This window comes from Rousettus aegyptiacus, unplaced genomic scaffold, assembly GCF_014176215.1.
Source record: "Rousettus aegyptiacus isolate mRouAeg1 unplaced genomic scaffold, mRouAeg1.p scaffold_m13_p_8, whole genome shotgun sequence".
Taxonomy (NCBI): Eukaryota; Metazoa; Chordata; class Mammalia; order Chiroptera; family Pteropodidae; genus Rousettus; species Rousettus aegyptiacus.
In genome coordinates, this window is record NW_023416311.1 from 75797993 (window position 1) to 75816087 (window position 18095).

Here is an 18095-nt window from a genome sequence, read left to right on the forward strand (position 1 = left end):
TCAAGGGCAGGGGCTGTGTTTTATTTATCTTTATATTTCCAAAGCCTAACACAGTGCCTGTCCATAGTAGGTGTTCGATGTTTAATAAATAAATGAATGAACAAACAAACCAACAAGAAAGTGGGCAGGAAAAAGAGATAGATGCTGAGGGATCTCCTTGTACTTTTTTCTCCCCATTCCAGCACCCTTTTCCTCATTTCTCCAAGCTCCCTAGCCTGGCTGTCTCTGAAATCTCGCTAAGGATGCCTCAGGAAGCATCACTTTCGCTTACATATTTGGGGACATTTTTGTTTTCAATAGACAGCTAGTATGGAAAGATGTATGTAAATCAGATCATAAAATGTGTAGCCAGGAAAGCCGCACGACATGGTCCTGGCCAACTAGATGTTCATGGAAGTTACTGTGTGAGGCGTCAGAGAAAGCCCTTTGAAAAAGGGACACACGTAACTGGTTTGTCTTTGCCCTTTGCTCTCTCTTTCCTACTTGCTTGGAATATGGACACAATTTCTGAAGTTGAAGCAGCAATCTTGTGACCTTGAGAAAAGAGCCTCGAGTACTACAGAAATCTCAGTCTTCATATCTTCCAATCATAAACCAATGCTTGCTATCCCTACCCCTGGGTTTTTAATTATGTGAGAAAAACTCTTACGTGTTTAATTAAATCACTGAAATCTGGCCTATGTTACTTGCAAATGAAGACAGTTCCAAAGTGATAATCTAGTCTTTTCCTTAGACATGCCAAGGACGATTCACCCTAGGACCTTTTTCATTTGCTATTTCCTCTGCCTGAAATGCTTTCCTTGCAGATCATTACATAACTGGTCCCTTCTCAAAGTCAGATATCAAGTTAGAATGTCACCTTCTCAGACGGGCCTTTCTGAATACCTTATCTGAAAATAACTACCCACACTACATCTATCATTCTTTAATAATATCGTTCTATTTCATTTCCTTCACTGCATTTATCACTATCTGAAACATTTCTCTCTTTTGCTTGCTTCTTTTTGACTTAGTCCATTTGAGTGCTAAAACACAATGCCATGAACTGGGTGGCTTATAAACAGAAATGTACTGTTCACAGTTCTGGAGTCTAGGAAATCTAAGATCGAGGCACCAGAGTGGTTGTGCTTGGTGAGAGCCCTCGTCCCGCTTCCTAGCTGGAAGCTGCATCCTCACATGGTGGAAGGGGCTAGGGAGCTCTCCAGCCTCTTTCATAAGGCAGTAATCCTTTTCACAGGATTCCACCCTTAGGGTTTAAGAACCTCCCAAACATCCCACCTCCCAAATACCATTGTATCAGATGATTTTGTGGAATCACCGTATGACTTCTAAATTGCCCATTCTAGGGCTGCTTTTCTGTGAGGGAAGAAACCTTGGTGTCTTTAAGCAATTACTGCTTTGACTTTTTGTTAAATGTAGCCAAATACAATCCATTTTGATACAGATGCTCACTTGGGGAGCTTTAAAAAATATCCCAAGGCCTAGGCTGCCTCCCAGATCATTTAGATCAGCAACTCTGGGGATGGAATTCAAGCATCAGTAATTTTTCTAAGCTTCCCAAGTGATTCCACTGTGCAGCCCAGGTTGAGAATCACTGTCTCAGGCCGACAGGCCTCAAATTTAGCATGTTCAAGAATCTCCTGGGGGTAGGGTGGTACTTATTAAAATTTTGGATTTCCTGGCCTCACTCCCTAGAGATTTTGTTTGGTTCCTTAGGGCCGAGGGTGATTCAGAAACAAGCAATCCAGAAATCACATTTGAAGAAAGAGTGCTTTAGACATTGGGGAATCTTCGGAAGTTTAAACCAGTGATAGGATCAGAGAATTTTAGTATTAGACTGGATCTAGTGAATAAATGAAAAGAAGAGATGAGAGATTAACAGTAAAGAGATCAACTGGGAGTCACTGTAGTAGTTGATAGCCTGAGGGGACAGGATTCTGAACTGAGTGGCCAGAGAAAAAATAAAACACCACTGGACTTGGTAATTGACAGAGTCAGGGCTGAGGGAGACTTTAAGGTACTTATTCTTAGTGACTGAAGAATACACTGGGCATTTGACTTCTGGGTTACTACGTACTTCCCCCTTTCGATTATTAGTTTACTATATATATATACAGCTGCAAACGTTGATTTTTGCTAACCTGATGGTGTTTATAGTTTCCCGTTGGATGGAAAACCTTTATTTGCTAAATCAGCTCTTCTATTTAAAGCCTCAGACATTTTAGCCTAACAAAAGTCTATTTCACAAATTTTAGTATTTGTTTACACATATAATATATGTATTTAGGCAAGCAATTAAATGTTTTTCATGAGTTTTTAAATTTTAAGTCATGCAGAGTAAAGGAATAAATGACTGACAGTATAATTATTGCTCTGGAGCTGTGCTTTATGTATATGTGTGTGTGTATATATATATATATTAAGGCAAAAATAAACATTTAAAGGCTAGAAGTTTATAGGATGGTTTTAAAAAGGTAACCTCGATGGAAAATTATATTCAATATAAAGCCACCAAGAAGACCAATAATAGGGTGATATTTAATTAAGTAACCTCAGTTAAACATAACTACTTTATGAGTAAAATACACACTGCCTCCCTGATTCGTTGTAATAGTGAAACTGTATGCCTCACAAATAGATCTTAGGTGTGCTCTTCAAGCGTCTGTTTAAAAACCAACATAATGGCTTTACAGTTACAAACCAGAAAAAAACAACTGTCAAATGTAATAAAATTTCATAAAATATAACCTAATTTCTCAATTCTTACTAAAGTCTGTGTCAAGACACAGTTTCTTTTAGGAATAGTTTTTAAAATACCAAGTAAACTTAATGCACATACAAGACACACATGTTTTCACTGAGTTTTCCACTCAGGGTGTAAACATGAATGAAACACAGCCTCAGTCTCTCGTACTTCACAGTATAAATAGTAAATTGATAAATTTTCCTAAAGTTCATTTTAGAATCTAATTTTCCCTCTAGGTGAAAAATCTATTAAGAAGGCTCTAACAAGGTGAACGTCATTAGATCCATTCAAAACATTTTTAGGCTAAATTACAACAAGCAGTGGGAGAGCACTTGTCCAGATTCCTTTATGTTTAGTGTCGCTGCTAATGATGGCACTCTTCTTTAATCTGGTGTGAGTTAGTACTTTGTCACTTGCTCCAGACTATGCTTATGGTCCTAAGCAACAGTATCAGCACTCCGAGGGACCACCACCTGCTCAGGTCTCTCGTGCACATCTGATAAAGTGAAAGCCCTACACGTGGACTGTCGTCAGGTGCCTCTCTTACTCCCCCAATATTCTCTTCTGGAGTTGGATTTTTGTTCCACCTTCAAATGCTAGTAATTAAAGTGGTGAGAGCAAAGTGCTAACCATATTGGGGGCTCAGAACTTCTGTGAACACACCCATTTCATATAAAAAGCATTCTATTCCATGGTCAAACCCCCTTCACCCCACCCCCAAATATGAGCTACAGTTTTGCAAATGATAAAACACTGGACACTGGGAAGTTTTTGTGTGAAAGTGTTGAGACGGCATGTAGATTTTGGCAAAACTCCATCCCCATTGAGCAAAACAACCCAAACCGTATTCTCCTGCAGATGGGTCAAGGGAATTTGCTATAGGTTGAATTATGTCTGCTCCTCCCCCCAATTTTATATCTTGAAGTCCTATCCCTCAGTACCTAAGAATATGACCATATTTGGAACTAGGTCATCACAGGTGTAACTAAGTTAGCGTGAAGTCATACTTGAGTGGGATAGGCCCCTAAATCCAATATATGACTGGTGTCCTTATAAAGGAAAATGTGGACACAGATATCATGCACAAGGAGAGGGACACGTGTAGATGAGGGCAGAGGAGCGTCAACAAGTCAAGGATGGCCGGCAAACCACCAGAAGCTGGAGGAGAACAGATCCTTCCTCCCAGCCCCCAGAAGGAACAAACCCTGCCTACGCCTTGATCTTCGACTTCTGGCTTCCAGAACTTTGGAACAAGAAATTTCTTTTGTTTAAGCCACTCAGTTTGTCATATTTTATTACTGTAGCCCTAGCAAACTAATACAGAATTCTTCTCCCGTTATTATGCCTGATGGATAGCATATTATTTTGGTGCAGATATGACTCACCTTTCACTATTTGACTAGTGAGAGTTAAAAATTTTAAAGCAAAAACACCTGTAAAGGAAGGGAAAACAAAGGTCAGAGCGGGTGGCATGGCTGGCCAGCCAGGCCGTTTTTAGTAACACTTAAGGCCTCTTCCAGCATGTGGATCAAAGAAAGCTGAAAGAGCTGCCTCCATGGCCACCAAGCACTTCTTCGGTACTCTGCCACCACACATAATTGCTGCTGTCTCAGCCAAAGTATCGAAAGGGAGCATTACTGACTAGGCTGTGGTTCTCTTCTCCCTCCCCCACATGTCAGCTTCCAAGTAAACAGAATAGGGAAGGGGCAAGAACCAGCCAGAATTGAGAATGGAGAAAAATAGAGCAGAAAAGTCAAACAGGAATCAAAACTAAAACACGCCCCCTTCCCCAAAAATAGATAAATCGAAGGAGGAATGTGAGGAGGGATAGATAGATGGAGAAAGGGAGAGAAACAAGGCATGGCTGGTCAGGAAAATAATTTCTGGAAGGAAAAACCTGATATCTGTGGGTGTAGATCTCTAGGATATTCATTATACTGTTCCAGAAAGCTATTAGGAAATTAAGATTCTTATGATTATAGTTTGTTCACAGCTTGACAAATTATTTCTGGAATTCAATCTTCAAACTTCACAGCGCCTGTGTTTTCACAGCTCAGTTCTGTAAACAAAGTTTGTGATTCTATGTGAATTAACGTAGAACACTGGAATTCAAATAGAACCCTCTCATTGAGATGTACAGAAAATTTAGCAGGCTTCGCCAGAGTCACACAGCCTATACCAGAACTTATAAATATTATATGATTTATGATGAATCTAGGCTAATTTACACAAAATATTTCTAAACAATTTTTAAATACTCACGTCTTTATACTGTTTTTAAGGCATTAAAGAAGAGGACCTTTGATAACCATCTGGAAAACTTCAACCCAGAAAATTCATCACAGCATAATGTAAGAAACTAAGGTAAGCAAAAATTTATTCCAGCCAAAATATTTTAAAAGTATTTGATGGCTATCTTTTTATATAAATGTATCTTGATCGCCTGAATTTTAATTTTATTAATAATTACATTAACACTAACTTGAACTTAATAGTATTTGCTGTTTGCTAGGCAGTCTTTTAAATACCTGGTGGATGTTAACTTAGTCCTCATAATACCATATGATTTAGTCCTATTATTTACCATTTTGCTGATTAGAAAACTTACACAGGGAAAGACAATACCCTTGCCCAAGGTCACACTATTTTGTGAATGGTAAGGCTGAGATTTGAACATTGGCAATTTAGCTCCTAAGTCTATGTGCTTAACCACTATACCATATCACCCTGTGAAGCAATTCGTATATCCATATACATGTATCCCCAAGAAGTGGTAAAGCCAGGATTTTATCCAGGTCTAATTGATTTAGGGTCAGTGCTCTTTCCCATCACAATATATACTGCCTCTCACATTATCATATTTGAACTTCACTTTCACTCTCTTCGGCAGCCACTAACAGAAGGTAGTGGTGCAAAGAAGATCTAGTGCGACAGACACCACAGAAGCGGTGTAGGAAAAGAACTCCTAGTTTACCAGCTACAGCATAAACTTTCAGGGTCTGTTGGGGGATTTGGGTTCCGCGGAGTCACCCATAGCTAGTTTGTGTGCTGTGCTCTTTCTTCATTCTCAGGAGGTGGTGTGGTTGACAGAACAGGCACTAGACCAGGAAGTGAGAGACCCGGGTCCTATTTGTAGGGCAGCCTCGGACTGGCAGAGTGCCATAGGTAGGCAAAGCATCACATATGTGGCTCCCTTAATCCTCTCAACTACTACATGAGTGAACATGTCACCTAGTTTATAGATGAGCAAACTGAGGTTTAGAGTTAAATATAATTCCATCAAGGTCACAAAAGACAGGATTCAGTCCAGGCCTGACTGCAAAATGTTCACGTATGCTTGCCCAAGTTGTCTCTAAAGTCACCTAAATCCTCTAAATGTCAGATTCCTCAAATACAAACAAGGTAATTGTGCTAGATCAGTACTTTCTGTGCCATGGAGTCCTAGGGATTCTTCCAAGTTCTCAGAAGTCATTACAGGAAGGAAGTCCACAGAGACCGGGCCCAGACAGCCACCTACCTTTGTATGCGTGTGCACGCGTGTGCACGCGTGCGCGCGCGCGCGCGCGCGCACACACACACACACACACACACACACACAAGCAGTACCAAACAATGCCACTTTGTCCTTATAAATCTGGCTTTCTGCGCTTATTGAAGGGGGAGATATTGCTGCTAAAACATGTTTGGGGAGCACCCTACCAAGTGATATTTAAAGTCCTCTTAGCTTTAATATCTAGGAGAAGATCAACATTGTAAAGGTACAGTAACCATGGTAAATCAAGGCAGTCAGAGGAGACGTTAGAGTCACCTGGCTGGCTCAGTCCGGAAAACATCAGATGCCTTTGAAAGAAAAGGCCGTGTCCGAACTTCCGTTGATCTAAACATAATTTGAGAAAGTGTTTTGATAGTGTGTATGAAGATGACCTTCTAACCTGTCGCCAGTCAGTAAAAAACACTGAGTTTTCCTATTTTGTGGTCACCAGCCCTTGAGGGTTTCAATTGGTTAGGAACACAAGGGCTGGAGCCATCTGCAGTTTGTTAATTTGAAAGCATTGTTTTTTCTCTTCCTATTTATCCTGACTCATCCTCTTTTCACCCTCTCCACCTTCACCCTGTCTCCTTCTGGCCCAAAAGCCGGATGTTAGATGAGAAATGAGTAGTCTGTGTTGGTAAGAAATTAGCAAATTCATTTACTCCTTTCCCCTACCTGTATTCTTACACAGAGCAAACACTGGTGCTTAGATGCGAGCTATCAGACAGGCATTTTGATGACTGCGTGGAGTGCCAAGTTTTATTTTTCCCTATCCCCTATAGCTCATATTGCTTTTGCTAAATGCTACATGTGTAGAAAAGAACAAATTCTACAACAAGCAAGTGTTAATTATGGTGATGGTGATCATATCTTTTTAAGAAAACACTTATTGAGGTATACTCTACATACCATAAAATTCACACACTTTTTTAGTACAATTCAATGATTTTTAGTAAATCTACAGTTGCACAACCATCACAATTTAATTTTGAACATTTCCATCACCCCAAAAAGATCCCTCAAGCTCATTTGCAATCACTCCCTGTTCCCACCCCCAGCCCTAGGCAGCGACTAATCTACTTTCTGTTTCTTACAGATTTGCTTTCTCTGAGCATTTCATGTAAATGAAATCATATAACATGTGGTATTTTGTGACTGTCGTCTTACATATAGCATACTTTTTTTGAGGTTTATCCATATGTTAGCATGTCTCAGTACTTCATTCCTTTTTACATAATACCTTTCTGAATGGCAGTATTATATAGAAGAAAGAGCATGAATTTCAGAAGCAAGCAAACATAGGGCCAAAGCAAAATTGTGCCACTTTTTAGGTGTGTGACTTTGGGCAAGTTCCTTAACCTCTCTGAGACCTATTTGTAGGATAAAGATTATCTCTCCCTCAGAGGATTATTCTATGAATTATCTGGGTTGTGCTAGCAAATAATAGACTCTCAAGAAATTCAATCTTTCTCACTACACATTCCCCAAGAACCTTTGCTTTCCTTAACCCTGCTTCAAATGTTAAAATGAATCTTATAGTCTCCCTACCAGCCTCCACATCAATGTGGAAGTGAGAGCCCACATAACTAGAAGCATCAGGAACATAATTCCACCAAGGGAAATTACATCCTTCATTAATGGGGCCAGATGGTGAGGAGCTAACGGGATTTCCTTCAATTTTATTGCTGTCAGTTTTTAGAAAGAAGGTTAAACTGTATTCGGTTATTACTTTAAGGAGAATAATGTTTAAAATTCTATCCCAGAACATTTTGTAGAGTTGGCCTTACCTTTGCAAAGCTCTAAGAACAACAGTTTCTAATTCTAATAAAACTGCCTCCAATAACATCAACCTCAGATAACATGTAAACAAGAGGGAAGTGCTACAAACACCTGAGTATGTAACTTAACTTAGTTTCAGGCTCTTTGTTTCCTAAACATTTAGAAGAACCTGCATTTTACATGTGTAGCCAAATAGGCTAAATCAAACTCGTTTATTTCTCCAGTCCACCTCTTCAGATTAGAACATGTCATCAATTTTAGTTCCAACTTAAAATGATCCTGGCTATAACCCCATAGGATACTCTTGGACACAGTTTACAAAGATGCTACTCCTTAGCCCTGAGCATAAAAGTATCTTTTCTAAACCTGTTTTTCCTTCTGAATCATTGTTTCTTCTATCATTTTAAATCCATCACTATTCCCCTTTGTGTTTTGGATTGTTTTTCCTCCCTTCTTGTCAGGGTTGTATCACAGCTGCATTTCTTCTCCCAATTCCTGAAACATTTAATTCCTCTCTACCCCCTACATTCACTTCCTGTTAAGTACACTATAACTGTTAAAACAGAAAAGAATAAGGCTACTCAGTATTTCTAATAATAAAATAGGTTTGTAATTTTTATTTTTCTCTCACTTCAAGGAGATTAGCACAGGGAATCTATTTTCATGATATAAAATGCCTATTGTCAAATGTAAAGTAGTTCTTAAGAGAGGCAACACATGGCTTTCAAATCTTTGTATCTCGATAATAATCACTATATGTATTATCGGCATTAAAGATGGCAAAGACTGATTCTTTCAAATAGGTAAATAAGTGATAATTTCTGAAAGTGATCATTCTGCAACAGCACTGAGTCTGACTAACTTGTACTTCTATTGTTATAAAGCCATTTTTGCACAGATAAACAGATAAAGGCTATATCCAGACTGAATCAAACACCTAATGTATTTGTATAAAAAGTCCTCTTTCCTTTCTGTATGTAATTATCTAAAAATATGACCTATTAACAAAATCCATGACTAACTGTTCTCCCAATATTGAGAAATCAGGAAAAAGTGGAGTCCCAGGAGAGAGGTTTTCATTTACTATAATATCGCCTAAAACGAGCTTGGGAATCCAAAAATATAATAAAAATATTTGGGAGGAGGGGCATAAACAGCTTAGGTTTACTTAGATTTGTGAATTTTCCCAACCTTTATAAAGTTTTCTTATGCTAAAACTTCCTTTTCAGATGTAATGTACAGTATGATAACCACAGTTAATAATATCAAATTACATATTTGAAAGTTGCTGAGGGTAAATATTAAAAGTTCTCATCACAAGAAAAAAAAATTAACTTTGTACAGACATAGATGTTAAGTAGACTTACTGTGGTGATCATTTTGGAGTATATATAAATATCAAATCATTGTAATATACCTGAAACTAATATGTTATATGTCAATTATATCCCCCCATAAGGCACAAGAAATTTCAAACAAAAATACAACTTCCTTTTTATATACTACAGTGAAGAGAGTAATTTATATCCAAGACTTTATTTTAGGGATTTTATTTTAAATGATATCATAGGAATTTATCTCATGCTATAAATAGTTTAGCAAATCTGGGATTTACCAAAGATTTCTCTCTACTACACAGGGCTTTTGTGCAGTAGATGTTTAGGAGCAGATGACAAAATAGGCATAATGATTTAAGTTCAGCTCGATGTCCAAACATTCTTCAAAAAAATATTGAGCTTTAAATTCCAATATGTGGTCAGCATATTAAAAGTTAAATTTTTTTTTTTTTTTTAGAAAAATCACTCTGACCTAAATCTTCAATATATAGACAAGAATTATACTACCCTTGATTCTGATTAGGCCTATACTTTGTTTATAGCTCTCTAGAGAATCCTAACTTCAGGGTAAATGGTTAAAACCTCAGATATGCAGAGTTCATCTCTGAGGCCTTGGCCATCATAAATAGCTGCAAGCATGCATGCATCCTGTATATAAATTGCCAAATAATTCCAAAAGTCTCCTACCCTGAGATGGCAGCAAGTTTTTGGTGTGCCTGGCGGGCCATTTCACAGCCTTTGGTTCTTGTCTTGTGCATTTCTGCCCGGAGTGAGGGGCAGCTGACCGAGACGTCCCCAATAGAAATGACCAACTCTCGGTACAGAGCCACTTGTGTGTTGAACTCTTGGACAAGCTGGAAAAGAAGGGAGTTTCTTTCATAAAACACTTATCAGAAAATGTCCTATTTCGGTGTACATAAACAGGGTCTATCACTGACACTTGAATGCCCACTCTCCTCCATCTCCAGCTTTTACGAATTGTTTAAAAGATTATTAAGGCACAAAGATGGTAAATTCTTTGTCCAAGGCAAGTGTTTATTTTTCATCGGTAAGTCTGGTCATGCATGGAAGCTCTGTTTCCAGACCTACTCACCCCCACCCTTTCGGACTCAGTTTCTGAAGAACAAGAAAGAGCATATTTGGAACGTTATCATTGCCACTCCCAGGCCACTAGAAAGAGATGCTGGGAACTCTCCCATAGAATGCTCCCCTCTGTTACAGCTAGGATATGGATTTGAAGTTGCGTGAGAATAAAGGCCAAAGGTAGGTTGTAACAAGCAAAACATTCACCTCTTGTGGGGCCACAGAACCGCACAGTCTCTGCGCTGGAACCTTCGTCCCTTCCGCAGCGCCCCGTGCGCTCTGTTTGGGTTTGTTTGTTACCGTCTCCCCACCAAGCAGCACCCCCACCACCTCATCCCTTCCCTCCCGGTGAGCAAGCCAGTTCACCGTGTCTTTCGCATCCACCGTTCTCAGAGCCGGTAGAGGCACGACTTATAGCTGCCGATCCCAAGACCCTTGCCGTGGCACTTCTTTGTGGGGCCATTATGACCTGGGCATCACCCCGAATCTGGAGAACTGCAGATTTAAAAATAGTGCATGTGCACACGATCGGCATGGAGGAGCTGAGGGCAGGGGAGTGGCTGGCACTCAGACCAACGATTAACATACATGATTCCCCCACCTCCTCTCCAGAGAAAAAAAAAAAAAAAAAAAAAGCGCAGTTTTCACCTACCATCTTGCAGTCGTCCAGGGCTCTTTGGGTTTTGTGGGCGCTCTCGGAGCCGCTGCCCCTGCGTTCCCACTCCCCGCTCTGCAGCTGGGACTTGCTGATCTGAAAGATCGAGGAGCGGGTGGACCGGCTGGGGCGCTTTTTGCGCCCATTCGGTGCAGAACTCATGCATACACATCCACCAAGCCGAAGCCGCTGGTGCAGTGCGCCCCGGCGCGGGCGGCCCGGTGGTTGCCCTGCGCGCCGCCGCCAAGCAGCCGGAGCGAGGACCCAAGGCGCGGCACTCACAGGGTTGGGGCTGGCTGTACGGGTGGGTAACCTTCAGCTTGAAGGAGAGCTGGAGAAGCTCTGGCTGTGCCGTGCAGCATCGCTTCAACTAGCAGTGAGGAAGGGGCTCGGTCAAGTTCTGCTCAGCAGCATTGCTGGCCCTGTCCCGGGAGCTGGGCGCTGGTGTGGGCTCGCACCACCTTCCCCTCGACATAGATTGCAAGGCTGGGCCAGAAGGAACGCGCCGCCCGGCGGTTCTGAGTTTCCATTCAGATGGGGGAGCAGCTTTCAAAACCTGTGCTGCAAGGTGGCGGGGCAGAAGGGGGGGCGAGTGTCGCTCTTGCTTCAGTGTCTTCCCGGAGCGGTGCTGGGTTCTTCTTTCCCCTCCCTCACCGTTGCCAGGCCTAGAAGGGCTGACAGTCCCCGAAGCAGGCAATTGGCTCTAATCGGCTGCCTTGATCCCTCGTCTCTATGGGCTTGTCTGTTTGAGGATCCCAAATGAATCTGTGGCGGGACTGGCAGACGCAGGGAGTCGGTCCGGCTGACGTTGTTCACGTCTCAGCACATTGATAGGGCCGGAATACTAATGTGATCCATCCATACAACCCCCTTTCCCCTCCACAGTTTATGCACTTATCCAATCAAATCCCCGGGAACATCAATTGCAATATTACTTCATCTGCTCTATTATTAGAAACGAAAAGTGTCATCAGAGTGGAGCACATTGTCACATGCTGGGACCTAAACAGGAATTTCAAATCAACCAGTGTGGCCTTGAGGCCTTCACTATCAGAGACGGCCTGGGGCCACAGATTATCAAAGCCCAAACCTAGGAGGGAGTGAGGTTTTTGCTTCAAAGGATCTCTTGCTAACATAGGAGGAAAGCTTTGTTTCCTTGAGGTTTTGTTGTTGTTGCGCTTTTGTCTTCACTGTGTGTGAAGAGGGAAACTGGAAGCCAGGGCGGCAAAATGCACAGAGGCCATCAGTCAAAATCTCATCCTATATTAATTAGTAAAGTTCTTGGTCTTGCATTCCAGCATCTCAAGATCCCCAGCTCTGAGTTTCCCAGTGGAGACTTAAGCAAGTAAGAGCCAGCAGGCCTCCCTGTTCACTCAAAATGACCCTCTTCTCCTTTATGGGACATCAGTGACCCAGAGGTCAATGGAGGTGCCTCCCCCATGCCCCACCCCCACCCCACAAAAAAAAAAAAATGGAAAAGATGCCTGTGTGGAAGGACTGGGAATGAGTTCCTGGACCATTTAAGTCCTCCTTTACCACTTCCAGCCTGAGTCTTCTTGGAGGAAGAGAGGTAGAGTGGGTATTCAGTTCCAAGGCTCTGAGAACGCTTGTTCCTGTGAATAATTTATTTGGAGGCAACAGATAAAGAGGTCTGCCATAGGGGAACTAATTGTGTGTTGAAAAGCCTAATGAAGAACAAATCAGAGGTTCCTGGTCAATCTCTTAAGTGGATACAAAGAGTATACAGAGAAAGGGGGTACCAGCTGGAGCCAGAAAGGATAAAATCCTAAGGAGGGTGTCTAGAATTTTTTTTACAAGCCAGGTAAACATAACAAGGCACTGGGGTATAATAAGAAAGATATTTAGTCTATGTCCCCTGTTCCTGGCACATAGCTCCTAAAACTCGGAATTTCCTAAATGATAAGGGTAGGCTTTTTCTCACCAGAAAGAGCAAGCCTTGATTAGCGGTCTGGAACTTTCAGCCCAACCCCCCAGCTTCTGGGGAGGGGAGAGGGGCTGGAGATTGATTTAGTCATGAAAAGCCATAATGAAACCTCCACAAAACACCCTAATTGATGAGGTTCAGGGAGCTTCTGGGTTGAAGACATGGAGTAGCTGGGAGGGTGGCATGCCGAGAGAGGGCATGGAAGCTCTGCACCCCCCTTCCCACACCTTGCCCTATGCATCTCTTTCCTTTGGCTATTCTTGAGTTGTATTCTTTGTAGTAAACAGCTAAGGAAAGAGTTTTACATGCTCTGGAGTCATTCTAGCAAATTATTGAATCTGAGCGGGGTTTGTGGGAACCCCTCAATTTGTAGCCAAGTCAGATAGAAATGTGGGTAACCTGGGGACTCCACTTGTGATTGGTCTATGAAGAAAAGGCATTCTTGTGGAACTGAGCCCCTAAACCTGTGGAGTCTTCAGATATTAGCTCTGGGGAGTTAATATCAGAATTGAACTGTAGGTTAACTAGTTAAAGTTGGAGAGTTGGTTGTATTTGATGGAAGAGGGACAAAACCTAATAGGCTGGATAGCAGCAGCTGCATTTGCACAGTACTTCATAAAAGATTTGAGATTCAATTTTCCCTAACAAAGAGTCCAGAAGGGAGGCATCGGCCACCATCCCCTACCTTGGTGTGCTGCTATTTTCCAGGTGTTTCAAGGCCCAGAGACTGTCTGGGCTTTTCTGTTGGCTGAATCTCCCCGTATAGAAAGATAGAAATGGTTAACTCTTAGCCAGTTCTCCAACTGTTCCTCTTTCCCTCAGCCTCAATTTTCTTTCCACTTCATGTGTATAGAAAGGAGAGGTTGAGGAACACATTAGGTGATTCTATGAGATTTAGTGAATGCGGGGGATGCTGAGAAGGGTATAGGGGTGCTAAGGGGCTTTAAGGAAGAGTGGGTAATACTCATTTGTAAATTGTCTAAGTCCTATAATTGAAGCCCCTTTTGTTACTACTGATGACCCCACCACCAGCACCAGACTAAAGAAAAGTCTGCTCTAGCCCAAGGTTGATGGTACTTTGGAGAATTAAAGGAAAAGAGTTTGCATGTTACATGTGTGTGCACATAGGATAGAGAAAACAGGACACTGGAGGTCAGGCTTCTGGACATCTTTTGGCATTACTCTGTTATTTTATCTCTTTTTCCTATAGGGAAATAGTAACTGTCACCAGATTTGAGTATCTCAAATTCCTCAGTAGTAGGTTTCTACTCTAGCTACAACCATCTGGTTTCTACTCCCCCCTTCTTCTGCCTAGAGACAATTTCAACAAATTAAAAGAGATTAAAAAAAAAAAACTATCATTGTGCTGCTCTGTTTCTATACCATATTTCTTTCAGGAGGTGGAGAGCAGGGATAAATAGGTCAAACCCAGTAAGCGTCTGAAGGACTACAGATTTGGAAACCTGCTGGGGGATTAAGCAGAAACTGTCATTTGTAGATGCCCCTTGGCCTTCCCTGATAAGCAGCCCAAACCATTTTCCCGAAAGGGGAGAAAAATAGAATCCAACCCAGAGCTGTCTCTCCCAGGGACAAATGCTGTAATCAGAATAGCAGCAGGCAGGCTGAGTTCCCTCACCTTCCTCCACATTCAAAACAGCATGAATTTACATTCCTGGGGCTGTCTGACTGCCAAATAGAAGGGTAAATGCTGTTGGAGAGCCCAACAAAGTCATGTTTTCTGGTTATCCAAACTCAGTTTTGGTACAGCCCCGATAATGGGTCCTCTATAGGTATATGGCTTCAACCCAAGTCCCATCCTAGATTCACTTCAATAGAAGATCCACCTTATGGTTCATGTTATCTCTATGGTAATTTTAGAGAACTCATTTTGATTTGGAATTTTTAAAAATATGAATATTAGTTTAGAGTGAATGTGAGCGACTTGGTAAATTTTTTCAAAACGATGCTATAAAGCAGGGTCCCTAACTCCAGGGCCGCAGACCAGTACCAGGTACCAGTCTGTAGCCTATTAGGAACCGGGCACCACAGCAGGTGAGTGGCCAACCAGCGAGGGAGCAAAGCTTCGTCTGCATTTGCAGCTGCTCCCCAGCGCTAGCACCACCGCCTCAGCTCCACCTCAGATCAGCAGGCCTCCGATTCCCATAGGAGCACTGGTCCCAGGCACCAAAAAGGTTGGGGACCGCTGCTATAAAGAACCACAGTGGGACACAGAGATGCACGTCTCAAACTGGATTGGCCTCTCATGAAAGGATATAGTAGTAGGAGGCAGTTTTCATCTGGGAATAATGTTCAAGGAGGGGTAAATATATAAAAAAGGACCTCATCTGTGTTGGTCTGTGACAGAGGCAAAGAAAAATATATTAAGATGACGAGTTCTGAGATGTTTGGGAAATCTGAAGAGAATGATCAAGTTATTTTTTGTTAGTGTCAAAAGATATGTTGTTGTAAAGAATTTAATGAATAAACTATCTAATAATTGGTTTATTTCCACTAAAAACAAGAGGAAGTACAATATATTGGGAACAGTTATTTATGAATTTTACAAACAATTTTGAATTTTTTTGTTAGGTGCAGTTCCAGGTTTTGTTGGCCCTAAAGCTTCTATAATTTGGGGGCCCTTCTTTAAGAATGAAAAAGAATCCAAAAATGTGAACATAACATTAAATATATGGCCTTAGAAGGAGTGTGTGCAAGTGAGCTTCCTGGTAAATTTCCACATTTGGATTCTATTATATGCACAGTGAGCATCTGGTGTTTTGCCTCCTCTGTTTCTATTCTCTTCATTTTTTTTTTCTAATAACACCTTAAATTTCCTTTGAGAAATCAGTCTCCTCTCACTTTTTGTCACATGACTAATGAGGAGGCATATGACTCAGACCTGGCCAATGAGAGCACTTACACTCTAGTGGCCATAACGATTAGTTAATGGGTAGGTATTCTAAGCTGAACCAATAGACTTTGGGCCTTGGGGATTTCTCTGGATCTAGTAGGTTGAAACATGAAATTGCCATTATTCAGCATTTTTTGACCTACATAAATGCAATTTTATATATTTCAAACTAATATTGAGAGTTTATTTCCATTGGGTTACCAGGGTGATAAGATGAAAGCCTGGAGTTTCTGGTGGCTGCTTTTGTTACTCATGGTCAACAGATGGCTTGAGAGCCAACCCAGAGGAAATCAGAATAGAGGGAGAGAAAAAGATTGATTTTATTTTTATTTTTATTGAGGTACAGCTGACATACAACATAATATTAGTGTCAGCTGTACAACATAGTGATTCAATATTTGTATATATTGCAAAATGATCACAGTCAGTTGAACTAATATGTCATACATATAGAATTTTTTTTTCTCATGATGAGAACTTCTAAGATTCTCTTGGCAATTTGCAAATACTCAATACAGTATTATTAGGTGTGGTTGTTATGCTATACACTACATACCCATGACTTTTTTATTTTATAACTGTAAGTTTGTACCTTTCAATTTCTTTTACCCATTTCACCCCCTGCCTCTGGCAACCACAAATCTGTTTTCTATATCTATGAGCTTAGTTTTTCCTTTTAGATTCCACACATATATGAGATCATGCAGTATTTATCGTTCTCTGTTTCACTTAGCATAATGCCCTTACGTTCCATCCATGTTGTTGTAAATGGCAAGATTTCATTCTTTTTGTGGCTGAATAATATTCTACTCTATGTATATGTGTGTGTGTGTGTGTGTGTGTGTATCTTTGAGTTAGTGTTTCTGTTTTCTTTAAACAAATGCAGAAGTAGACTGGCTAGATCATATGGTAGTCCTACTTTTTAACTTTTCAAAGACCCTCCATACCGTTTTCTACTGTGGCTGCACCAATTTGCAATCCCACCGACTATGCACAAGCAATCCCTTTCTCTACGTCCTTGCCAATACTTGTTATTTGTAGTCTTTTTGTTAATAGCCTTTCTAACAGGTGTAAGGTGATTTGATTTTGTTTTAATCTGCATTTCCCTGAGGATTAATAAGGTTAAGCACCTTTTCATGTACATGTTGACCATCTGAGTATCATCTTTGGATAAAATGTCTATTTAGATCTTTTGCCTATTTATAATTGGATTGCTTGATTTTTTGCTATTGAGTTGTATGAGTTTTTATATATTTTGAATAGTAACCCCTTTACATGATTTGCAAATATTTTTTTCCCACTCCATAGATTGCCTTTTCATTTTGTAGATGGTTTCCTTTGCAGTATAGAAGCTTTTTAGTTTGATATCATCCCATTTGCTTATTTTTGCTTTCGTTGCTTTTGTTTTGGTGTTAGATTTAAAAAATCATAGCCAAGGCTAAAATCAAGGAGCTTACAACCTTTGTTTTCTTCTAGAGTTGTATGGTTTCAGGTCTTAGATTCAAGTCTTTAATCCATTTTGAATTAATTTTTGTTATGGTGTAGGATAATGGTCCAGGTTCATTCTTTAGCACGTGGCTGTCCAGTTTTCCCAGCACCATTTTTAGAAGAGACTGTCCTATTGTATACTGTTGGCTGTTTTGTCATAAGTTAATTGACCATATTTGTGTAGGTCTATTTCTGGACTTTCTATTCTGTTCCACTGATCTGTGTGTCTGTTTTTATGCCAATATCTTACTGTTTTGATTACTAGCTTTTTAATATAGTTCGAAATTGGGAAACATGATGCCTTGCTTTGTTCTTCTTCACATTGCTTTGGCTCCTCCCTGTCTTTTGTGGTACCACACAAATTTTAGGATTGCTTGTTCTATTTTTGTGAAAAATGCTATTAGAATTTCAAATATAATTGCACTGAATCTGCAGATTGCTTTTGGGTAGTATCGGCATTTTAACAATGTTAACTCTTTCAATAAATGAGCACAGAATATCATTTATTTGTGCCTTTTTCAATTTGTTTCATTAATGTCTTGTAGTTTTCAGTGTACAGGTATTTTACCTCCTTCATTAAATTTATTCCAAGGTATTTTATGCTTTTGATACAATTGTA

The 18095-nt window shown here is 40.6% G+C and overlaps 1 protein-coding gene and 1 long non-coding RNA gene across 3 annotated transcripts in view; one reads left to right on the forward strand and one right to left on the reverse strand.

Annotated features, from left to right (window-relative positions):
• LOC107499402 (regulator of G protein signaling 7 binding protein) overlaps positions 1-11979 on the reverse strand; it is a 93759-nt gene extending 81780 nt beyond the window's left edge. Inside the window, exons 1-2 of one of the 2 annotated variants that reach the window (XM_016123526.2) lie at positions 10844-10960; positions 10082-10248 (exon numbers count right to left, since the gene is read on the reverse strand). In XM_016123526.2, coding sequence (XP_015979012.1) covers positions 10082-10152 — 71 coding nt within the window. In that variant the 5' untranslated portion in view covers positions 10153-10248; positions 10844-10960. Of the gene's footprint in view, positions 1-10081; positions 10249-10843; positions 10961-11129 lie in introns of those variants that run through there. The other variant, XM_016123525.2, reaches the window with a different exon arrangement.
• Positions 1-18095, forward strand: part of LOC107499403 — a 109665-nt gene that overhangs the window by 40830 nt on the left and 50740 nt on the right. The window contains exon 3 of the long non-coding RNA XR_001594243.2: positions 5029-5110. This is a non-coding gene — a long non-coding RNA (uncharacterized LOC107499403). The remainder of the gene's footprint in view (positions 1-5028; positions 5111-18095) is intronic.